Raw genomic sequence first — 26,171 nt, 5'->3', positions numbered from 1 at the left:
GCTGCGTATGTGAGACGAGTAATTCCCGAAAAAATAACGAACCTTCACGTTACAATAACTTGGATTAAAATCTGTTGGGGTTTTTTTGTATTGTTGAAAATCATGTTTGAAAAATGAGAATGGAAAAAGGACAGAAAAGCGTTTTTGAGAGTGTGTCTCGTGCTTGTATATTTCTGTGAAAGAAACAGAAAGCTGGCATTTTACTCTCTGACAGGTAAGAGAAGAGTGAGGGAGAGAGAGAGAAAGGATGAGTATGCGCTGCTCTCTTTTTGTGTGTGTATGCGCAGAGGCAGGCAGGCTTGCACCCTGGGACACAATGTCATCGATCGTGCTGCAGGAAGAGCCCTATTATCTCCAGCCATGGTTCAAGCGGGAGAGTCAAGTGTGTCATATTTGTTGGCTCTAATTGGCAAACCCACCCTGGTGGAGGCAGACTGGGGTGAAGGTACTGCAGCAGAAACTCTTACAACAGACACCTCTTCTCCCTCGCACACACTCCACGCCACTAGCACTGTTGTGCAAATGCTGTGCATTGAATATGTGTCTGCAGACGCAGTTGCATTTGGGAAATTGAATGCTCGGTCAGTAAACAATGAAACGTATGTAAATGCAGATTTAGTGATGAATGTTTCTGTGGTGAAACAAATCGTGGAATTATGTTGAGTAGCTTAGCTTTTACACCCCTTTGTTGTCTTTTCTCGAATACAAATCGAAATGTGGTTTCTTGAGTCTGCTGTCTGCAAGCTGAGCTTCTTCTTTTTTTTTCTGTCCTTGCGTGTCTCCTCTTTTTATGGTGGAACACTGCCCTCTGCAGGAGGAAAACTGTTAGACGTCGTTTAGGTTTCAAGGGTCAGGTTTCAGTGTCATTCATGATCGTCATCCTATGGAAGTAAATTTGGTGCAAAGGTTGTGCTTTTTTTGGTTTGGTTCTTTATTGAACATATAAACACATTACAAGTCTAAAATATAAATTGAAGCACAAAAGGAAACAAAAAGAGGAAGAAAGAAAAGAGTTTGGGTGTTCAAAAGGGGTAGGAGGAAGTAAAAAAACTTATCTAGTCCGACCCCTTATTCGTTTTATGTTAATAAAATAATAAGGTCATGTATTTCAACAAAAGGAAATGTATAAATCTAATCATATATACAAGTGCACTTTAACATACGCACGTTTGCCAGTGACAAAAGTACATGAAATTTATAGGCATAATACATTTATAAATCATATCCTCATACTCACATATAAAATTTTCATTACACTCATACCGATACATCCAAAGAAATTACAGCATATATAAATTTTTAACAGCTCATTACTGATGTTTTTTGTTTTTTTTTACTTTCCTTTTGAAACACTTTTTTTAATTCAGCAAGTGACTGACATCTTTTCAGGTCAGTTCCAAAATCATTCCACAAATTAACACCTTTTACACAAACACACCTTTGCTTAATATTTGTTCTTGTTTAGAATTTTTTTGTAAACACTTGTACACCTTATAAGGACTCTAATTTCAGACAGATTCTGAGTATTGTGGCAGAGTAGATTGTTGTGTACTTTATACATTATTTGTGCTATTTTAAATTCAACTAAGTCGTAGAATTTCCTTGTATTTGATTAACTAAATAGAGAATGAGTTGGTTCTGTATATTTTGATCGATTTATAATTCTTATGGCTCTTTGAAAACAGGATCGGTATTTGTTTTATATTCGTTTCCCCAAATTTCCACACAATAGGTCAGATATGGTAATAATAATGAACAATATAATGTGTATAATGATTTCTTATTCAGGACATCCTTAGTTTAAGAGAGTATCCCTATAATTTTTGACATTTTCCTTTTGACATTATCTGTGTGTGACTTCTAACATAATTTTTCATCAATAACTACTCCAAGAAATTTATTTTCATATACTCTTTGTATTTCAATTGAATTTACTATAATTTTTTACCTGTTGTGTGGTTTGTCTAGTACCAAAAACTATATATAAAAAAACTGGTTTTGTTTAAGTTTAATGATAATTTGTTTAAGTCAAACCAGTTTTTTAATGTGTTCAATTCATTCTACTCGTACAATCAAAATGTAAGAATTGTGTAGGGGTAGAAAATGTTTTGGTATTTGTGGTAAAATAATAATTATAATAATAATATAATTAAAATATATATAAAAAATATTACATTGAAACTGTAGAATTGATAACTTGTACCTGTAAAAATAAATTGGAACATAAGTTGTAACAAAAACAACTACACAGTAAATTTCCAAGGGAAAATTTAATCTAAGTCCAAAGGCCCTTTATAGTATTAATTGTCAGTTTTAATCCTCTCTGTGAGACATACAATTTATAGACCACCTTTTCCCCTTTTGGGTATTATTATTATTTGTACTTTTTTTTTTCTCTCTCTTACTGGTCTGGCTCCATATGGATGGCATTTTAAAATCTTTATTTTTTTTAAGTAAGTACTATGTATGAGAGGCTGAGAAGTGCTGCTGAGTGCAGCCACCAAATACTCCCCCTGAGTCCCTTAATGTCCATAAAGTTGCATTATTTAGATACAGTAACTCAGCTGTGTGTATAATGTGAACGAGCGCACAAAACGGGAAACAAGCACATCTGCACGTCCTCGGTGATATACAGATCCTGTAAGGATATTTTCACTTCACTTTCATTACATTTCGTTTCTCAATAGCTCCGATTTGACTTATACGTTTAAAATGTGCTTCTTTTTTTTTTTAATTACTTAAATATTTTGTCTTTATCTGTGACAATTGGCAATTGTATTGATGTTCCCTCAAATGTAAGCAAAATAAAGCAAACTACACCACAATAATATAATATAATACATCATTAAACCTTTTAGGCATTTTTCCTCGTATAAGATCTCACAAGATGTTGCAAGTGGTCATAAAATGTGGCCAGTCTCTTGTATTTAAATGCTCCAAATACCTTAATTGGATTCAATTTTAATTTTTTCAAAAGGCTCTCTGATTGATGTAATTAATGTTTGACCAGTAGCGTGTCAAAGCAAATCTGATTCGACGTGAGCTTCTTGTCACTGCCAAAAGTGGGCAGCAGAGCGCCATCTCTGAATCTTGGAGAAGAAAAGTGTCGTTGTTTTTGTTGTTGCTAGCTTTCAAACTTTAGCATCAACTTTGGTTCGGTACAACTTAAACGGATGTTAGCGTTTAGCCCCTGACAACACAGGTGTAGACAAACTCTTCTGATTCCGCATGCACGCACACACACACGCGCGCGCGCTGTGTGGTATGAACGTGTTAATGATGAGCGTGTGGGGGAGAAAAAAAAAAAGAAACACAAAGGCGACTCTTGCCAACTGCATGCTTGTAAAATGACAGCGACAGGTGGTGTTCAAATCAGCCCTTTATAACGCACGCAAACACACGCACACCCACTGACTTACTTTGAACAGGAGACATTGTTGAATCTTTATTTTTTTTTTTTTTGGTGAATTAGTGCGGATTCATAATCTACTGAGCTTCAGTTTGATTTTTGTTTTAGTTTGGCGAGGGGTCAGAGGTGATTTATCAGGACACGAGTTGATGTTCTGTACGAAAACGTGTTTTTATGTTGAAAGAGAGGCCAAAGCGCTCCCAAATCGTTTACTCTCTAAAATATACCAATAACAACCTTTGACCTTTTGAGCAAAGGTTTTTGAAGAGTGTTTCGATGTCGTCTTAAGAATACTTAGGCTTAACCTTAGAAGATCATTTTTCACCCTTTAAATGTCAGTGGCCTTCGACAACAAAGGCCACTCGCCAAAAAGGTATTTTAACTTTTAACCTCCGCAATGGCAAAACAATTGTCACAAGCAAAGAGATATGCTTGGATCTCAACAGCACAAATAATGTTTTTTTAATCAGCTCGTTCCTGTTTTGTTTGTTTCCCCGCACGAACTGAATTGTTTCCCTAACGTTAAACAAGAAAGTACCTTGAGCTTCAAACGAGCACAAAAGAATATGTTGGCAGCGTTTGTAGCCATGAACAATATCATTCAGCTGCTGAGTGTTATGGAGCACCTGGCGGTTTGAAAGTTGTTCAGCCCCAGACTGTATAAGCAGTGACTTGATGAGATGATTTAGATGAAGAGCTACGGTGCATATTGTGCTAGCGTGACCTCCACCAGGGTTTTTATGATGTTACTATAAACTGATTAGCCAACAGAACAACGATTATTCATAAATTGGGTAGACAGTGGTGTCCCTGTGTACATAATAGTGCTTAGCAAAATCACACAATGTAGCGTTTATGCCACAGCTGCTTTAAATTAACTCATTTTCTCACAAAAACATATAAATATGTTCTATTTTAAATGTTTTAAGTGTTCCAAAAACGTATTTATGCATTTTTTTCATGCTAGAGCATACAGAAGGCTTTGATGCAACCTCTGAACTGCAGAGAACGGGTGAAACAATAACGGCCAGCAGGTGGCAGCAGAGTATAAGAGATCAACCAGGGCCATGTTGCAAACAAGCTCATTTCCCCACAGTTCTAAACGGATTTGTGAATAATGATGAAACTTAGCTATATTCTAATGCTAATTGCTGCAAAACGGAAACATAAATTACTTTTTTTTCCTGATGAAAGATCTTTCTTTTGGTAGGTTCCATGTTTTTATAGCAATAGAACACAATATTGTGTGGGCCTGGCTAAATAAGTCAAAATCCAGTAAAACAGCCGTGAGCAAAGGGGGTTGCTTCAGTGAAAATGTCTGGGAGTGAATGAATTAAGAGCATTGGTAATTGCCAGAATCATATTTCGTTTCCGTCATGTTTACTAAACCAGTATGTACCCGTTTAAGTGAAATTATTAGGGATAGACCGATTATCTGCCGAGCCAATTATCGGTGCTGATAATTAGCATTGTTGATGTATGTCGGTATCCGCCTTAAAAAAAAAAATCTTATGGCCAATAATAAATCAATTTAAAACTGTGCTAATTTCAGAGAACTATTTGTCCAAATTTTCAGTTAACTATATATGAGACAATGCTGACTCTGGTAACTCTCTGCACCTTCTGTTTTTTGTTTTGTTTTTGAAATTTGAAACTAAGAATAGTGATAATGTAACATTCCATAAACTGTATTTAGAAATTTTAGAAAACTTAATTTATTGTAGAAAACAACTTGTTTAAGTTTTCATTTAATTTGCTGATGACCCTGGGAGCTGCCTGCCTTGTTAGAATTTTAAAATAAAAATATTGTCCAACAAAAAAAAAAAACATCAACATTGTTAGTGAATGTGAATATTGCCTGCAAATATCTCTTATCGGCCTCTTTGACTACTGATAATCTCCATCGGTATTGTTTCTATTATCCATGAATTTTTCGAATTTAAAGCTACTGAACGTAGAATATTCAACTTCGAATCACTACTGCCACCTGCTGATGAAAAATGGAACTGCACATTCCCTTCTTCACATACACACTCCGCACACATGACGTCATATCCGCAGACAGGGCGCGGGAAATTCGAACCCGAATCCAGTCTGAAAACTATTGGCCAGAGGTTTGCAGGAGTATCCATTGTGAATAGCTAAGGTGTTAATCTATTATTTAGAAGACATTTCAGTCATAAATGGACAAATTAAAAAGGCCACTGTATAGATATTTTTGAGAAAAAATTTCCATATTGCAGAATTCCATATTGTTTACCAAAAAAGTGCTATTAATTGGCCATTTAAAGATCATTTTAATTTCATATCATCTATCTAGTTTTGTGGTTGGAAAAACAACTTAGCTTGACTGGTAAAAAGATTGTTTTGTGTCTACACCAGCAACAGCTGTCCCGCTTCTCTCTTCATCTGTCTGTGGGCTGCCAGGGCTGTGAGTGACGGCACATGTGCTGGGGTACATGGGAGGGCCGCTGCTGAAATTCTAACCCCTACCCCGCGACATGAGGCATACCCCGGCTATGGCCAGGGAGGAGCTCTAAGGGGCAGACGCCGGGAGAAGGAAGGAGGCAGAGACGAAAGACGCGTTTTAGGGTTTGCAGTGTGTTGCGCTTTCCGGCGTCAAGTTGTTCTTGGAGGAAGGGTCTGTTTAACGCTCAGCTTCTTCGGAGTTCAACTGCAGAGGATGGCCAGGAGGATGTTGATAGCGTGTGCGCTGGCTGCTGTGATTTGTCAGGTAAATGAAATCGTCTTCATTTGGTCGCCATTCGAATACTGATTGTTATTTAACACGTGGGTGCATGTCACCAGTTCAGTAGATCGATGGACACTGGGAATATTTGCTAATTTTAGTGTTCGTTTCTTAACATTTGCAAAAAAAAAATACTTGGTTGTTAGTACACTAATTTATTATCTCAGATTCCGAATTCATCCTCAACACTGTACCTTGACCTTGGTAAGATGCCCCTCATTCTCCATTTATAAAGTTTATATTCTTACCTAACTTGATATTTTTCAACCAAAATGTCATCAACATACCCCCACAACTCACTACGCAATCAGAGGTTGAAGTTGATGTAAACATTTCGGTTGGAAAGAGGATGGCTCCAGATGTGTGCACGGGATTCAGGGCATCGTTTGTAGCACCTGTCAGCGGGCGCCATTATGAGAATAGATGACAATGTAAACTGACGTATTACCAACAGCATCTCCAGCCATCATTAGTCTTTCTCTGTGTTTGTAAAAGTAATGGAGCCAAAGTTGGTCGTCGGGTGAGTGAGTTTGCCTCCGGTGAGTCTCTGGAGAAGATCTTTCAGCTATGGTATGCTGCGCCATATGAATATAAACAACATTTCCATTTGGTTAAAAGTGGAAATGAATTAGAAATGTTTTAGTAGTTGACAGGTCTCGGTAATGTTAGAAAACACTTCTTGGTTCTATCTATTGTGCTTTTTATAGGACTATGAACCTCAAGAGGGACAAGTGAGGGGCTCAAATCCTAGCTAGCTAGCTGCTAGCTAGTTAGTAATCCTAGCTCCACGAAAATTCTATTGAACATAGTGTTAAACTAATATATTTCATTTATTCAGTCACTTTCCAAACATACAAATGTGAGTGAAATACAGAGTGCTACCTAACTATTTGAGATAAAGAAAATTAAATGTTACTGTATTTTTCTCCTTCTCCTTATTTACAACACGGACTTGTACATGAGTGTAAATAGGACCCTCGGGGGCAGCCATCTTACGTTGCCAATTTTGCTGCCGTGTTTTGTGCTAGGATCCCTGGAATAGTCATGAGAACCTCGCAAAGAGTGAACTTTGCGGTTCGCATCGACCATTCAGAGGAAATTATCTCAATATCGTGAATTGTGTGTTTACATTTCGCAGCATTATTATTTTAATTTTTTTTTACTTTCACTTGATTGTTGATGGTTCTGACAATTTCAAATTCTGATGAAGCTGAATCTTTGAGTAGCACTCGGGATGTATCTTATAAGAGAAAATTATATGTATTTTTCTTAGCAATTAAATGTACATGTGCTTCTTCCAGAATTATTGCTACAACTGTATGTCATACACGGTGGAATGGTCGCCGTAAAGGCAGAATAAGAGTGTCAACATAAGATGGCCGCCCGTGGCTTCACTTCTGGCAACGACGAGTAAGAAGCATCGGAACTATGTTGCCCCCTATTGGTACAGGGTGAAGGCGGAAATAGTTCACCTATAAATATTTTTTTCCCAAATGTTTCAAATGACTCATAAAGAAGGTGAGCTTGTCACACAAATAGATTTGTCTTAACTCGTTAAAACTAAGGTGATATAAAGCTGCTCAATATACAGACACTTTAAGTTCAGACAAACAGGAGATAAGACCAGATCATGCAAGTTACCAGTGTCCGCGTTGAAATCATTTGTTGTCATTTTTGGAAATTCTGAATCTCCTCCAAAAGTGAATATTGACTTAAAAACTACAAAATGATGAATAGAATTGCCTCAATACAATTAAGATATTTTCCGAGCGTTACCTGATAGCTTTCAGTTGCGCTACGATGCACTCGCCGCCTTTTCCCAAGGCCGGCTGTTAGAATGCGAGTGGCGTCGAGGGCGGCTGGTGGATGTTTGGGGAGCAACGGGGCAGCAAGTCACAGCTGTTCCCAGATGCATACGCGATGCCATTTGTCCCGTTCCGTGATCCCCTTGCGGAAAGACGAGTGGGCCGCTTCTCAACCATGAAATCGGGTACAAATCAAGAGTGCGGACGGCAGCGGCCCGGCTGGCACGGAGGTCTCACTCATCGGAAACAATCAGTCAAAGGCTTTACGGCCCGAGGGGGGCCACAACATTCTGAAAACAGAAATAAACAGTGTTGAATTGTGTCGTTTACATTGTTTGGGCACTTGAAAATAAATGCTCAGCCCTGAGATACGCGAGTCGAAGAGAGCTTGGCAGGTTGTGGGTTGCTGGCAGTGAAATAGGTCGGTGACCACACGTCCTCTTTTGCCGGGACGTACTGTATATAATGCGAGTGACAGTGACTCATCCACCAATCAACTTCTTTCAACAGAGTAAGACTATTCACAGTTAGTACCCCAATTTCATCAGCTTCCCTTGCCCTACTTACATCTTATGCATTTAAACTTGTTCAGCATTCTAAAAGTGGTGACATCTGGTCTGAGGGGCGCGCACACGCACACTTGTTGCACCCCCCCCTAAAATAGCACGTCCACGCCAGGCAGTCATGACTTAGCAAAGAACAGAGGTGTACGAGTACGACCGACAGTGTTGCTTGGCTTGCTTTGTGTCATCTAAAGAGGCACACGCAAGTGACCCGGGGCCACCCGCGTGACCTCCATACGTCACGTTATTGCTCAGCTGCAAAGATGTTTCATGGTTGACAGTTGAACTTGCAAACTTCTCATTTAGAATTTAGATGTACGGGTAACATTTTTCATCCGTTCTACTGGGCGGCCACATAGGACCACGCGCTTCTAAACCAGACGTATGACAAAAATGCCATTTGAAATATGGACAATATATAGTATGTGCTAATATGTTTCTCAATTCATCTATTTGAAAAGATCCACTATTCTAATCCGACAGCAAAGGGATAAGCAAACAACACAAATGACCACATATTGTAATTGATTTTTCAATGCAAAAGGCTCTCGCATAAAAAAATTACCATTCAAGGATGGCACAAAACTGCTGAACAAGAAACCAACATTAAATTCACTCGCAGTCATTTTCACTGAAGCAACCCGCTTCGCTCTTGGCTGTTTTACTGGATTTTGACTGATTTTGCAAGGCCCACAGAATATTGTGTTCTATTGCTATAAAAACATGGAACCTCCCAAAAAAATACTAATAATTTGAGTCTCTTCTTTCACAAAAAAAAAGTATATTTCTGTTTCCGTTTTAGCATTAGAATATAGCTAAGTTTCATCATTATCCACAAATCTGTTTAAAACTGTTGGGGAAAGAGAAAGCTCTTTCATGGCCCTGGTTAATCTCTTATACTCTGCTGCCTCCTGCTGGCCGTTTTTGTAATAAATACCATTGCTTCAAGCATTCTCTTCAGTTCTGAGGCTGCACCAAAGCCTTCGGTATGCTCGAGCATATAAAAAAAGTTTACCCCCAAAAAAAGTATAAATACGTCTTTGGGAGCATGGTAATATTTAAAATAGAACATATTGATACGTTTTGGGGAGCAAAGGCGTTTTAAGTGCAAGAAATTATTTTCTACATTTCTCTCCAAAATCGTCTCACTCGAAATTTTTGTATTATTTAAGTGCCATGTTTTTCCTGCATACCATTCCAAACATGCAAAAAAATATATACCGGTATATAAATATTAGGCCAACTCACATTGTATTATGGCTACGGGGCAGTAAGACCTCAGCACAACTAAGACATGGCAGCCATTTAGTGGTGATTGGTAATACTACAACTACAGTGTTTGCTTTTCGGCATCCGCAGATTTTCCCCCCAACATGTTTGAATATTTTTTTGTTTTTTCCCAGGATTTTTTTGCCCATTCTCTCAATTTTTTGTGGAAAATATATATTTTGAATAGTTTTTGGGGTTTGTAAATAACAAATAAAATAAAAAATAAATCAAGAGTCCACTCAGTGGGCGTCATTATAAAAATGCAAAGGTGATCCACAGCCATTGTTTTCATTCGGGTTGAAGGTGAGCTGGACCTTATCCCAGATGGCGTTAGGCGAGAGGCAAGTTGGTAAACCCTCAACTAGTCCTTGTGTACGTACATGCATGCAAACCACCAATGTAAATCAGTGAGCGTGCATGTTTTTTGCTCAATTTAAGGTAGTTTAAATGGTGGATCCTCCCGACAGATCGCTGGGTTAATAAATAAAAACTGTTGCAAATGTTGTCTTTTAGAGCCAAGCGAGGACATCAAACGTTCCTGAGTCCCCGACTGTGACCGCTTAATAGCGTTTGCCAAAATCATCCCAAACAAGCTGTCTGTACTTTTGTAAGGGCCCAGGGTCAAAGGTCGCGTTGTAAAAAGTACCTGGGAAAAGCTTCTGTCATCACTAAGCCCGTCACAGAAGGCCGCCCTTCGTCTAATTGGTAACGTGACACTTTGCTCTTACTGCATCCTTGTCTGGTAAAAACATTAGAAAAGTGGTGGCGACTGGAAAGTATCCAAAATACAGTCATTGAAAGGTCGTGCCGCTGGGACAAGACAATTAGGAATGAGGCAGGAAAGTTGAGTCTTTTTTGAGTTTTTTTTTTTTTACCTACTAAGATAATTTTCTGCTTTAATTGACATTGTCATTGAACACTCTAAAAACACTTGAGGAAAAAAAGACAGATCCACTTTTTGGGCCAATTTGATCCAACGTTCTGGATTGATGACCCAATTTGTTTTGTTTACTTGACTGTTGGTCCATCTCGACCCAATTATTTTTAGAGTGAAGTATTAATTATGCTTTTGTTTGATTGTCACACCACCGCAAACTATAACTATGGTATTGAAAGACAGATTTTTAATAAAGCTCATGTATTGGATATCGCGAAGGTGCAGAAGTCGTCGAGACCTCTAACTTAAACATATAAAATAGCATATGACTCTTCCAGATTCTGTTTGCCGTCCGTCTCCATTTGTCTCCTCGTGTGAACATTTTCCACAGAGGTTAGCCAAAAAGCCTATTAATCACACATAAGCCACGTTTTACTGAAATAACAATAAAGAAGGCATGCTCTGTCATTGGAGAGTCGAGGGATCGAGCATCAGCTTGCTGCAGATGGTGTTCGGGATGAATTTGCGTGGATGGGAAGCACTCAAGGAATGTGTGTGTAAACATGCATCTCGGAGTGTGTAGCGATGATGGCTACAAATAGACGGGGTGGGGTCTAAGATTAGTGTGCCCCCCCTGACTTGGCCTGCAGATGCCAGCCATCACGCTCATTCCTCTATGGCACATTTAACAGCATGCCGGGCAATCAGGGAATATGATCACCAGCAGATTTTTTTTTTATTATAGATAGTTTATAATTTCATTTAGATTTTTTTTTGTTAGTTTTAATTACTTATCAGAGTGGGGTTGTTAGATTTTATTTTTGTTAAAAAAAAAAAAAGCGCTTAATTTTTGACTAGTATTAGTTTTAGTTTTTTTATTTAAAAGATTAAAATAACATTACATTAAGTATTGTGTATTAAAAATTTTTAACATTACTAATTTTGTTTTTGTTAACTTTGTTTTTGCATTTCATCCACCGTAACTGTGGTGACTAAAATCTAAATTTTGGTACAGTACATTCCAGCCAGGGTTTTAATAGTTTCGAAATTTTCACTATAATCAGTTTTTATTTTTATTTTTTTAAGTTACCGTAATTTTATTTGCTTTAGTTTTCTCAAAAATGCTCAATTTTTGTTTAATTTTTTATTAGTTTTAGTATTAATTTTTTCAAAAATTTGTATTTTAAAAACTTGAAATAATATCACGAGAAGTATATTGTTATACTGTATTATATAGTATAGTTTTTATTAGTTTTAGTCAGTCTTTGAAAAAATATATAACATTTTAAATATTAAAATAACATCACAAATAAGTATAGTGCAGTAAAATGTCATTATTATTATTATTTATTATTTGTTAATTAAAGTAACCTTAGTACAATCTGGACAGGGTTAACTAATTTCTGTCAATTTCTTTCTGCAATTTTCTGATTGTCTAAAGTAGCTTTACAATTATGAGTTACACCACCACCTGTTTCTAATGTGTGTGGCAAAAGTATTTGTTTGTTTGTTTGTTTTGTTTAAATGCCTTTTTAGGTACTGGTATGTCCGTAGTACATTTTTTAAGAGGAAATGAGGCTTACATTTTGTTTGCAAATGAATTGGCACTAAAGAGGCAGTTTGAACTGTTAAACATATGGCAAGTAATGTTGGATCGAGTGATTCCCCACAGAGACGACGGAAACAACTTGCGGAAATGTGAATAAGATGATCATGTGTGGGTGGGTGTTTTGTGTTTGGTCACTAGAGTCAGCGGCTATGTGTGTGCGTGAGAAACTGTCCGTTTGAGCGTGTCTGATGAATTCCTACCGCACAGCGGATTCGTAAGGTGACCCCAAACTCCCAGTCAGGTGCAGAGTTGAGCATAAAGGGGGAATTTGTGCGTGTGAGGCGGGAATGCGGCTGGGAAAGCAAGCACACCATCTAAATCCATAGTGGACAGCTGTCGGTGTGTGTGTGTGTGTGTGTGGGTGGGAAGGGGGTGCGTTTTGTGTGAATGTGGCCGTCACAGCGAAAGGCTCGTGTGATGACTGTTTGCGTGTCCTCATTCGGAAATGAATTTTAGTTGCCAGTTCAAAGGAATTGCGACAACGTTGTGGATTAGTGAGTGAAACCTGAAGCTCTAACGCGACAACGCTTCTGCCCCCCAACAGGTTTCCCAGCACGCTTACAGCCTAAAGATGGCGGTAAATATCCAATCGTGGCACGGTTCATGCTGCATGCATGCTGTTTTGTGCAGGTGTGGAGCGCTGAACAGGCCGGACATATTCAGGAGATTCACCCGTGGAGGAGCCAAGGCAAAGGAGTGGTCAGGGTGAAGAGAGACTGGATCATCCCTCCAATCAGAGTTCTGGAAAACAGCAAGCAGGTCCCAGAAAACCTGGTTCAGGTACACTTGGTCAAATCAGAATATCCACAAGAATAGTCACTACATTAACACAATTGCACAATATTACACGCAATGTGGAAATCAAATTAAGGATGTTTGATACCACTTTTGATACTGGTATCTTGTCGCCGTTTGCGATCAGGAACTAGGAATGAGAAGAATAGAAAATTGCCATTAATTTCGTGCAATTTTAAGGAAAAATACTATATTCCCAAAACTACGGTACTACGAACATCCCCACACTCACATAAAATTTCCCCCAAAAATGACAGATAATTTTAAAGAAAGATCTATATTTATTTATTTTTTATTTAATTTAAATTGTAATTTATTTGGTTTTAATTTATTTTCATAAATATACTAAATACTAAATTAAAATGAATCATTTTTGAAAAAACTAAAAGTAATAAAAACTAACTATAAAAATGAACCTGTATTTCATTTTTTATTTAATTTAAGTATTTATTTCTTGTATGTATTTATTTTTATAAATGAATAAATAAATACATACTAAATAAAAACTAAATAAAAATGAAGCATTTTTGAACAAATTAAAGGTAATAAAATCTAACAAACGTACTCTGATACATAATTAAGACTAACTATAAAAAACTAAACATGAAATAAAAACTAATAACTAAAATTCTCAAAACTACTACGAACATCCCTACACCTACATAAAATTTCCCTCCAAAAATGACAGATAATTTTAAAGAAAGACCTGTATTAAATTTTTAATTTAATCTAAATTGTAATTAACATTTTTAATTTATTTTTTATAAACAATACAAAAACTAATCAAAACTAAATAAAAATGAAGCATTTTAGAAAAAATTAAAAGTATTAAAAACTAACAAACTTGCTCTGATACATAATTAAAACTAGATATAAAAAAAAACCTAAAAATTAAATAACAAATGACAGTAATGTAAATTACCCATAAATAAATACATACTAAATAAAAATGAAGGATTTTTGAACAAATTAAAGGTAATAATATCTAATGTGCTCTGACACATCATTAAGACAAACTATAAAAAACTAAACATGAAATAAAAACTAATACCTAAAATTCTTAAAAGTACTACGAAAATCCCTACACATACATAAAATTTTCCCCCAAAAATGCCAGATAATTTTAAAGAAGGACTTATACATCTCAATATTGCTATGTATAATTTCCCCCCAAAATCGCCTAGAATATTTCTAGTTCCTGATCGTAAAAAATATACTACCACTCGCGAGTAGAATATTTTATGCAGTGTGTATTTAAATACGCACTCACACACTCCCTCTAGGTTGTAACAACAACTAACATGATCTACTTTTTCCAACCAGATCAAGTCGGACAAAATCTTCACAGGCGAGGTCATCTATAAATTGGAGGGTCCAGGCGTGGATCAGCCGCCCAAGAATTTCTTTGAGATTGATGACAAAACAGGAGTCATCAGAAGCAAGCGACCGCTGGACAGAGAGAAGTACAACACTTTCACGGTACGGGAATACTAAAAAGTACATACTCGGTATATCACCAGCACACGTTTACAGTGAAATCACAAGGGCATCGCATCCTTCGCACAAATGATGAGCCTTTTACACGGCTTCATGTTATGTTCCCTCAAAGCATGACTGCCAGAGGTCGGCTTTTTAAGGACTTTAGGGAGCCATTTGTCAATGTTTTGGACAAAATGGCGATGATGTAACCCATGATGTCATGAGCAAACATCCGACACACATTTCCTCCAACTTGACACATTATACACACATTAACTCATTCACTGCCATAAATTCATTTAACTATTTCTATTAGTTTAACATTTTTTTTCCACTTTTGTTAACAAGAGAATGAAAACCTAGATTTTTTTTATTGTACATTTAGAACAGATATAAAATTTGTGATTAATCGTGAGTTAACTAGTGAAATCATGCAATTAATTGCAATTAATTCATCTGACGCCCCAATTTAAAAAAAAACATTTTCTTTAAAAAAAATTAACTAGTGAAGTCATGCGATTAATTTGAATAAAAAAAAAAAATCGCCTGACACCCCTAATTTTTAAATATTTTTTATCTTTTTTTTTTAAAATCTTTTCTTTTTAAAGAAAAATTATACAAATTAACTAGTGAAGTCATGTGATTAATTACAATTAAAAATGTTAATCGCCTGACGCCCCTAATTTTTTAATAATCTTTTTTGCTTTCTTTAAAAAAATTAAATAAAACATTTAATCGCCTGACGCCCCTAATTTGTAATTATCTTTTTTCTTTTCTTTTTTAAAATAAATAAATAAATAAATAAAATAAAAGATTATTAAAAATTAGGTGCGTCAGGCAATTACATTTTTTAATCGTAATTGTTCGCATGATTTCACTAGTTAACTCACGATTAATCACAAATTTTATATCTGTTCTAAATGTACACTATTTTTTCCTCTAGGTTTTAATACTCTTGTTAACAAAAGTGGAAAAAAATGTTAAACTAGTAGAAATAGTTCAAATGAATTTTTGACGTCTATAGCCGTCAATGGCAGTGAATGAGTTAATAATAGGCTTGTTGAAGAGTTCCTTCATACGAGGTGTGAGATTTGTTGATGTTTGTGTGTGCGTAGTTGAAAGCCTTTGCGCTCTCGCCCAGTGGAGAGAGGCTGGAGAACCCAACCACCATAGAAATTGTAGTGCTGGACCAGAATGACAACAGACCTGCCTTTACCCAGAAACAGTTTACTGGTTCTGTCTCTGAGTTCTCAGTCCCAGGTAAATCCACACATCATCATCATAAATAACAATTCAAACCGGGAGTCTTATCGACTTGTCATCTAAAAATGTTTTGAACAGGTACATCGGTCATGTCAGTGTCAGCCACAGACGCAGACGACCCAATGACAGATAACGCTTTTCTCAGCTACTCTATTATTGGCCAAGAGAGCATCCCAGCCAATGCCGTTACCAAAATCATGTTTGGCATCAACAATGAGACGGGAACCATCTACACAAGAGATGTGGGCCTTGACAGAGAGGTAAGATACCCTGTTCTGAAATTCTAATGATTAAGAATGTATACATACTAGGGGTGTCAGGTGATAACATTTGTAATCGTAATTAATCGCATGACTTCAATAGTTAACTCACAATTAATCGCAAATTTGGTATCTCTTCTAATCGCACAATAAAATGTTAAAAAAAGTTTTTCATCCTCTTGTCAACAAAAAAATTAGGGAAAAAATGTTAAACTAATAGAAATATGGCTGCATCGTTTAGTCATTGATAGTTATTTCATAATAGTTTATCTTTTTTTAAATTGTTTTTATTTGAATGAATTTTCTCTTTTTTCACAAACGTCACAACCATAACCAACAAACTCTGAGAAAACAAACCAGACATGACCAAAAAACTCAAAACATACAGTATTTGTACTACTACACATCCCACTCCAAAAATAAACCCCCCAAAAATAAACAAAAAAAATAATTCATAAAATTGACTTATTAAAAAGATAAAAAAAAATGAGTGTGATATTGATTTGTGTTGAGGTCATTTTTCCGCCACTAGATGGCATAATTGCATTTGTAAGATGTTGGTGACAGCTCAGTGCATTATAACTCAAATTAACTCATCTTTAACATGAAAGTAAATCTCCACATATATATATGCATTATTATTAAATGTATTACTGCTAACTTTTGACATGGACGTGTCTGCTGCGTTATGACTAGAATTTACCCAGTACAAGCTTTCCAAGTAAGGGGCGGTCATTAATTGCGCATTAAAAAATGAGTGTCGTTAAAGGAACTTTAAATTAACTCAAAATTTTACACCCCTAATACATACATACCACTTATAACTGTAAGAACAGACTCCCCTCCAATAATTTTGTGGACTGATGAGACAAAAATTAACCAGAACTGAAAAGTGATGGAAATGCTAAAGCTTAGACAAAATTTTTTGTCAATTAAGGCAACGTGTTTTGTTTTGTTTTTTGCCTTACTAATAAATAATAATAATAATAAAGCTTACTTAATGAAGTGTAATTGCACATCCACTACAGTAGGTGGCAGTGGCGCTCTCATTGTCAGAGTGTCCGGAAGGATTATTAACTGTACTATTTCTAGTTTTCTTCTTCCATTGACGTAACAAATAAATACGTGAGAAGCACTGGCCCGAAAATGAAGAACTTGTCCATATTATTCTCGTCCTCTCATTAATGTCCTGTTTGGCAGGTGGTGAAGTCCTTCAGGCTAATGTTGCAAGTTGCTGATATGGGCGGCATGGGGCTCACAAGTGAAGGCGTGGCCATCATCCACGTGTCTGACATCAACAATCATGCGCCACAGTTCCACCCCAGCTCGGTGAGCCCATCTTGCAAAGAAAGACGTCACTTACAGATGTTGGAGATGGCATGAGGACAGTCGGTCAATGATTCAAGCAGGGCAGTGACTGCATCTGTATTCATGAGCTGTGTTTCGTCATCCAGTACAGCATGACGGCGGTGGAGAACAGGATGAACCACGAGATCGGACGCGTCAACGCGACGGACATTGACGATCGCGGAACAGGAAACTGGGAGGCCAAATATTTCATCTCAAATGATCCTTACAGAAACTTTGCCGTCACAACAGACAGCGTCACCAACCAGGGGATTCTGACGGCGGTGAAGGTAAGCTTGGCCCGTTGATGATAAATGACTTACATAACAGCTCATTCCCACCACGATTTGCTTTGAGTTTGTATCACATGATTACAATATCACATTCAATTTAATAACATGAACGACATGCAGTATAATTAAATAGTGACTGGAATGACGTTTGAAATGGAAATTGATTTCATTGTCATTGCACATGCACATGTACAGAGCACAGAAATTCATTTTACAGTTTCAAGTTTAAACCATCCAAACTATGCTACTAACTATGGGGGAGCACAGTGCGAATCCTGGAAAAAAAAAAAATCAGAATCTCTATAATCAGTGGAAATAGTTCATCAATATCTGAAGTTTAAAGGGATACTTAACTTATTTAGTCAATTTCAGCAATAAAAAGTTCATATTTTGTCTAGAATTAATTTGATAATTTCTTTATTTTTCATGTACAATTAATCCCTTTAAAAACATATTTTGTCACTACCTTTCACATTTCAACCGGTACTGTTCCAATACTCGCTACCTGGGAATCAATACTGCTACTCAACGGTACCAATTTTCGGTACTTTTGTACTCTCGCTCTCTTTTTTTTTTATTTGTTAAATTTTATTTAATAACTTATTTGGGTGGCAGCAAATGTTCATCATTGTTTATTTAATAGTAAAATCTTCTTTTTTTTTTAATCAATTTAACAATTACCTTTCAATATGTAAAACTTGAAAAATAAAAAATAACATTTCATTTAAATGAGCCAGAGTGGAATAGTAAAAATAAAGGTTTAAGATTTTACAATTACTGAAGTATAATTAATAAACATAATTTAATATAAAAAAAAAGTGAATCTAAGTTCTGTGCAATGAACAACAGTAAATAACTTTTATACCTTAACGATACTGAAGCCGTTAACATTCCAGCATGATTCCATCTGGTGGGGGACGACCGCCGCCGACACCCCCCTTTCAACCGTGCGCTGATCGTGCGGGGGGACATCAGTACGCTGGTGCACGTTACGTTCAAGTGCGCCATGGAACATCGTCAACTCAAAGACGTGCTTCAGAACCGAAACATGGCACCGTTTGATGTTACGTGAATCGGTGCTCGGCAGTACTGACCCACATCGGTCCATACCACAAAAAGTACCGTTTTCGATACCCGTCCCAAGTAACGACCAATCCCTGCTCACCTAGTTTTGATCATGTGACGTTCACAAACTATTCAGTCCCACGAGACACATACAATTACAGCGAAACAACACTCACATCATAATTCCTAAATGTTTTACATTTTATCAGTGGCACTATAAGCACGAATTATTTTACATTTAAACATTTTCTTAAACTCCGACAAGTACACAGCTTCAAATGCATCATCATTTTTCCATTCAACAATTTTTCAACACTGAATGAAACTGAAAATGACCAAATAAGTCATGTTTACGTAATCGTGTTAACACGCACAACACACAAATAAACTCCCTAAAATAAATGTGGCAGAGGTCAAATTTAATGACGCCAATGATGATATTTGATGCATTGCTTTTCTTGCAGCCGCTGGATTACGAGGCCCAGAATGAGCACATTCTGTTTCTGACAGTGGAGAATGTCAACCCACTGAGCGACAAGGCTCCAAACTTGCCGCCGAGCAGCGCAATAGTTGTGGTGACGGTTGTCAATGAGAATGAAGCGCCACATTTCAGGGAAAACCCAATCCGGATTGTCGTACCGGAATCTGTGGCTCCTGGAACACTCCTGAAAAGCAACATTGCCTTTGACCCTGATCATTCTGACCTAAGGTATGAAGACATCTCATTTCTTTCTTTGCTCGTATGTGACCCTGATGATCATTTCTTTGCTCTTTTGTGCTTCAGGTATGAGATAAGTCGAGATCCTGAGAGGTGGCTGGACATCAACAGACATACAGGCGACATTACTGCAAGGAGAACTTTCAACATGCGATCGCAGCATGTTAAAAACAACATCTACGCCGCTGTTGTCAAGGTTACAGGTCAGGAGAGTCATTGCTTTCCTAAATTTGATATATTTAAAAAAAAAAAAAACTTCAAGCAGACACTTCCATTGGTTGGAACACCGGCAGGTTTAATGAGAGCAGATTAAAAAATGTAATTTTAGCCCTGTCAAGCGATCATTTTTTTTTAGCTAATTAATTGCACAATGTTCCGTAAGTAATCACGATTAATCACAGAAAATTTAGATTAATAGTGATTAATTACATAAAATTGTGACTAATCGTGATCAATTACAGGAAATTGCAATTAATTAAGTTATGTTTGATTACATAAATTTGTGATTAATTGCTATTAGTTACAGAAAATTGCGATTAATCGTGATTAATCACAGAAAAGTGTGATTAATCAGGATTAATCACAGAAAATTGCAATTAATCGTGATTAATTACAGAAAATTGTGACTAATCGTGATCAATTACAGGAAATTGCAATTAATTGTTATCAATTACATAAACTTGTGATTAATTGCTATTGTTACAGAAAATTGTGATTAATTGTGATTAATTGTGATTAATTGCGATAAATTACAAAAAAAAATTACTAATTGCGATCAATTACAGGAAATTGCAATTAATTGTGATTAATTACAGAAACTTGTGATTAATCGCTAGTAGTTGCAGAAAATTATGATTCATCGTGATTGCAATAAATTACACAAAAATTGTAACTAATCGCGATCAATTACAGGAAATTGCATTTGTGAATGTATTGTTATTGTTGTGCATTTTATTTTTATTTTACTAGGGTGACATATACAATCTGTCAGATGAAAATTAGCCTTTTGGCTAATTCTGGCATATTTACTGAAATGTTTATTAATATGTACTGTCCCTAAAACAAATAAATGAAATCAAATCAAATCGGCAGAAAATTGCGATTAATTGCGATTAATCCCATTTGTCTCCTTATGCATCTACTTTTTCTACAAAGCTTGGAACATGTATTTCTTGAGTAAAATTTAGGAATTAATGTAAAATAATCTAATTAAAAGTATATTTTGAATCAACGACTATTCCAATAGTTTTCTTTTAACCTTAAATATAAATTCCTTTCTTGTAAAATACAACTGTTGAATCAAATCAAAATGGACTCAGCTTTGCAGGCCATCTTGTTTTTCTCATAGAAACAATTCTCAGAACTTCTGGCGTCCAGGTTTGGTTGTGCCCACAAACAGCATCCTTCAGAAGGGTTGCTTTGCAAGGCCCCATGGAGGGAACTTGCCAAGTGTATTTTGCTCTGAGATGATACACCAAAGATGTACAACTGTAGCATATTAGTCTAATATGCTATTTGAATTTAGCTGTGAAAAGTGCACAAGTTACTTGAGATCTTGAAGTTTGGCTGCAGGATTTAGGCCGTAACAGGAAGTATATCTGAGTTCATTGAGTTTTTTTAAAGAATTTAAATTAATTCCCAGAAGTTATCGCCTTCATTTTGACAGCCCTAACTATTTTCAAGGGCACGTGTTAGTTAATGTAAATTGTCTTCACCTGTACAGATGTGGGCGGCGTGTCAACCACTGCCAGCGTGGTCATCACTTTGAAGGAGACCAATGACTTTGCCCCAAAGCTCCTTCCACTGAGCGGCACCGTGTGCAGGGATGCACGCGGGGCCGGTTCTGGATTGGTGCTGACTGCTGAGGATGACGACCTCCCTCCACATGCCGCACCGTTCGCCTTTGAAATGCCCCATGACCTGTCGATCAACTGGACCGTCATTCAAGTCAATGGTATGGAATGGAATGAAAGAATGAGGGCAAACAATGGTTATTGAATGTGGACGTGCTATCACAAAGCTACAAATAAAAAAAAATTTTTTTTTAATGCTGTCAAGCGATTAAAAATTTTTATTAATTAATTGCACAATTTTTGATGTAATTTTTTTTTCTCTCATTTAATAATCAACTCATTCAAACCCAAAAACATCTAAATATGTTTTTTAATACTTTGTCCTTCTCTCCCCAAAACGTATTTATACGTTTTTGTTTGTTTTATTTTATGCTAGAGCATACAGAAAGCTTTGATGCAGCTTCTGAACTGAAGAGGTCGCGTAATGCAATGGTAGTTATTACGAAAAACGTCCAGCAGGTGGCAGCAGAGTATAAGAGATCAGCCAGGGCTATGTTGCAACAAGCTCTTTTTGCCATTGTTTTCAACAGGAATGTGACCTAGCTATAATCTCATTCTAATTGCTGCAAAACGGAAACAGATACAAATAAATATGTTTTTCCTGATTAAAGAAGAGATTCTAATCTTTCTTTTGGTAGGTTCTGTGTTTATATAGCAATAAAACAGAATATTCTGTGGGGAGCGAATGGGGTTGCTTCAGTGAAAATGGATGGGAGTGAATGAGTTAATTGCGATTAATTGCATTTTTCTACTTTTTTTCTCCAAAGCTTGTAACAGATATTTCTTGAGTAAAATCATCAAAATAGAAAATAAATCAAAAACTGTTCTAATTGTATTGAAAGAATGAGGGCAAACAATGGCTATTGAATGTGCACGATGACTAATTCAGTCCACATTTTCCTTCCTAAATGATCTGACCTCTTCTTCTTTTTTTTTTGCCTTCCTATCATGCGTGCCCCTTTTTGACTTCAGACACCCACGCAATGCTGCAGCCTCTTGTAGACCTGTGGGACGGCGAATACGCGGTCACAATGTTGGTGTCCGACTCTGGAAAGCCAACCCTCAGCGCGTACGCTCAGATCAACGTCACGGTGTGTCTCTGCGACTCGTTTGGAGACTGCAAGTCTGAGGCGGGGGCGGTGCTCGGCTCCAGTATGGGGATCAGCTTCATCGCGCTTGTCATCATCATGGCCACTTTTGGTCTCCTTCTATGTAAGTGACACTTTCAACCTGTCATTCAATGCGACCTTCTGGCAATACTTGAAAAGGATGATTTCAAATTACATTATAGTGTCCATGTGTTAAAAGTGGAAGAAAAAGTTATTTATTTTTGTTTGGGAAAAAAAAAAAAGTTTATACAGCTCGTCGTATGATGATAATGATTTTTTTTTTTTACAGTGTTACTCCTCTTAGCTGTGGCGGTAAGCGCTTGTGGCAGACGACATCATATCAAGAAAGGAAGCAGTCTGCTTGTGGGGGATTCGGAGGACGACATCAGGGACAATGTTCTCAACTACAATGAACAAGGAGGGGGTGAGGAAGATGAGGTGAGTCGGCTTCATGATCCATTATTTAATGTTAGTAGCATAATTTACATACTGTATATCGTGAAAAACACTTATGTCCATTTTTGTAATTTAAAAAAAAATAATTTTTACGTTTATGGGATGAAACTGAATGCAGACATCCCGAAACGTTTTTAAAAAATGGACGTAAGTGTTTTTCACAGGACAGTGACCGTTAACAAACATCCCTGGAAGCATTTCATTAGCATACGGATTTTACTCCTTCAACCAAAACAAAAATGTCGAGTGCCAATGATGTTTGAATGGTTTCTGGGTCAGGTCAAAAAAATTGGCTGTAGTTTTTAAGATATTGATATTTTTGACAATTTATTGATAATTAATGCATTTTTTACGGTTTATGAAATGTACTTTGATCATTTGTATTTACTATTAATAATATATATTTTTTAATGCATTTGTAATATAGCCTAACTTTCAGAATTTGTGTTTGCTTTTCACATGAAATACGATTTTTGCTTATAGAAGGCTCTCTGTAGTAATGACTGCAGTCTTTGACGGATAAAGATTTTACGAGACCCAGCACAGTTAACTTACTATAAAACCACATCAAATATGTATTATTTATTATGAATTACTATTATCTACAATTCTTTCTACAGTCAGTCCCACCAGATGATGGTTGATCGCACCACAAAATATTTTCAACTTAAATCAAAGTTATTAGGCTAACAATTAGCCATCTAAACAAAACAAGCTAGCCTAACCACACGATCTCCAAATATGACTAAAATTGTAACTTTCTTGCAGTTATGAGACAAACCCGATAGCTGCTCCCATGTGTCCTCCTGTCTTTAAATGTCTTTCAAAATAAAAGTCCCAAATTGGTTATTTCTTTTCAGTCGCACCGCAAGGCAATTCATAAAATGGGCACCGTCGGACAAACGTGGTCGTCAATGACCCAGTTAAAGCCCGGTCAAAGTCGTAGGCTCGTAGCATAAAGAGAATACCAATGTCATAACTTTGATATCAAAAAGCTCAAAGTCACATTCCTGTAGGAATGAGGGTCGTACGACAAAAAAAAAAAGATTTACTGTCCTTTGCAGAACGCCTTCAACATCGACCTGTTGTGGAATCCTCTTGATGCCCCCGTGACCCCCATGCCGTACTACCCGGTTCGAGGCAAGCAGCCCGTCAGGAAGGATGCGCCACATAATCTGCCGTCTCCCGCCTACCCTCGGAGACCGCCAGCAGATCCGTCCGATATTGAGGACTACATCAGTGATGTAAGATGCTTCTGTGGACTGGGCAACATTTACAAATGGTCCTTTTTTATGAGCATGGAAATCCTTTTGGGGGGGGGGGGGTGAAATAGGTTCTTCAGGAGTCAAAATAACCAATAGGTTTAGGAATAGAAAACTTCAAATTGAACAAAATAGTCATATTTGACATCTCTGTGTTGTTTACATATCGGCCTAATAAGCCTCAAGTTTGTCTTTGTCGATCCCTTTTTTCTAACAATGCCAGTACAGTCACGGTGTTATTTCAAAAGCTAAAGGCTAACAGCTAAAGCTTATAAATACATACTTGAAAAATTCATAGCTACATCATTATTTTGATTGGCTGTCAACTAGGGGTGGGAATCTTTGAATGTCTCATGATTCGATTCTGATTTTTGGGGGTGCGATTCGATTCAGATTCGATTTTCAATTAAGGACGATTTTTGGTTCAAAATGATTTTGATTGACACTGATTTTTGCTTCAATCTATAGATGTTCAAGGCATCGTCATGATCTACTCCAGTCTTACTCGCTAATGCTAATTAGCGCGCTACTCGCGGCACTGCAAAAAAAAAAACTTTTATTGGAATAACTTGATTGTGACTTTTCCCTTCTACTCTCTAATGTGGCTACAACTTAACAGTGTATTAGACCGCGTGGAACCACACTGCCCCTAAGTGGCCAAATCGGGTACAACATGAACAGCGCTCCCAATAATGGCACTCACAAACAAAGGGAAGACAGTATAAAATAATTTAAATAACCATTCCAGGGTGTGATAAAGTCATCCGCGATTAGCTCCCAACTCCTCCTAATGTGGGCAATCATAGAAAACAAACGAGTGGATGTTGAACTAAAGCCCACTTTGTCATGTTGGCAACTTAACACATCATTTTGTACTTTGTATGAAGCATTTCCGCTTGCCTGAGAATGTGTTGAGACTTGTGCATATAAACGCCATGTTTTATTGCCGCCCTCAGGGTCTGGAGGCTGCCGATAAGGATCCGAACGTGCCGCCGTATGACACGGCCCTGATCTATGACTACGAGGGCGAGGGCTCGCTGGCAGGCAGCCTCAGCTCCATCGCGTCGAGCAGCTCGGATGAGGACCAGGACTACGACTACCTCAACGACTGGGGACCGCGCTTTCAGAAACTGGCCAACATGTATGGCCCACGTTAGGCGGGGGAAGGTGACCTTTTACGGGACGTGTCGTATGATTCAACATCAGCGAGTAAAACACGTCATGCTTTTAAATGTTTGGACTGGACAAAGATGAGATATTATCCATCACTGTGTGCCAAAATGGAGCCATACTGGACCACTGGTCTTAAACGGAGTGTGTGAGATAAGAGTTATTTGTGAATGTTTGGATACAACGACACAGTTAAACACGATGGACTTGTTAAAACCGTGCAAGTGCGCTCAGGAAAAAACATGTTGAAATGTTAGTCCATGATGGATTTGATTCATCCCCAGATGGGATGTACTTCGTTTTTATATTATTTTATAAGATGGATTTGAATTGTTTATGTTCTTTGTTTTGATCATAACCCCTCCATTCCAGCATATGTTACACCTTGAACACAAACAATTACCCAACAAAACAGAGATTTTCCTGGTGAGTTAGTTCTGATAGGCCAACAATATTTTTTGTATACAGAATTAAAACATTGTAGAATAAAAAGAAGCAGGTTTACCCTAATTATTTTATTCATATAATAGAATCCTCTGTTCTTTTTCTCATGTTATTTAATAGTCAGGTAACCTGAATCACAATTTAGAATGTAGTTAGTCCATCTACTGTATTTGTAAAGTTGGCAAAATGTGGAAAAAGTTCCAGGAGTATGAACACATTTTCGAGCGCCATCTAGTGGCTAAATTCAGTGATTCGGGCTCTCGCCGCTTGTTTCCCTCGACTTTGCTCTCGCTAGCTTCTCCCGCTAGCAGTTCCAGCTAGTTTTTGCTAGCTGCTCTTGTTAGCCGCTCCAGCGAGTTCTTGCTAACTACGGCTG

At 37.1% G+C, this 26,171-nt stretch overlaps 1 protein-coding gene across 1 annotated transcript; it reads left to right on the top strand.

Moving 5' to 3' along the window:
- On the top strand, window positions 1–25,837 carry cdh15 (cadherin 15, type 1, M-cadherin (myotubule)). The gene is made up of 16 exons (XM_086071612.1): window positions 1–214; window positions 288–445; window positions 5,792–6,143; window positions 12,912–13,061; window positions 14,400–14,555; window positions 15,671–15,815; window positions 15,897–16,078; window positions 17,279–17,407; window positions 17,533–17,715; window positions 19,248–19,492; window positions 19,568–19,704; window positions 21,225–21,455; window positions 22,327–22,566; window positions 22,753–22,901; window positions 23,984–24,163; window positions 25,138–25,837. The coding sequence occupies exons 3-16, from the start codon at window positions 6,093–6,095 to the stop codon at window positions 25,336–25,338; spliced, it is 2,379 nt and encodes a 792-aa protein (XP_085927738.1). The 5' UTR covers window positions 1–214; window positions 288–445; window positions 5,792–6,092; the 3' UTR covers window positions 25,339–25,837.
- The last annotated feature ends 334 nt before the right edge of the window (window positions 25,838–26,171 follow it).

The sequence above is a fragment of the Leptonotus elevatus genome, chromosome 3, assembly GCF_054856555.1.
Source record: "Leptonotus elevatus isolate MCC_2025b chromosome 3, RoL_Lele_1.0, whole genome shotgun sequence".
Taxonomy (NCBI): Eukaryota; Metazoa; Chordata; class Actinopteri; order Syngnathiformes; family Syngnathidae; genus Leptonotus; species Leptonotus elevatus.
This window is presented reverse-complemented; position numbering and strand designations above follow the sequence as displayed.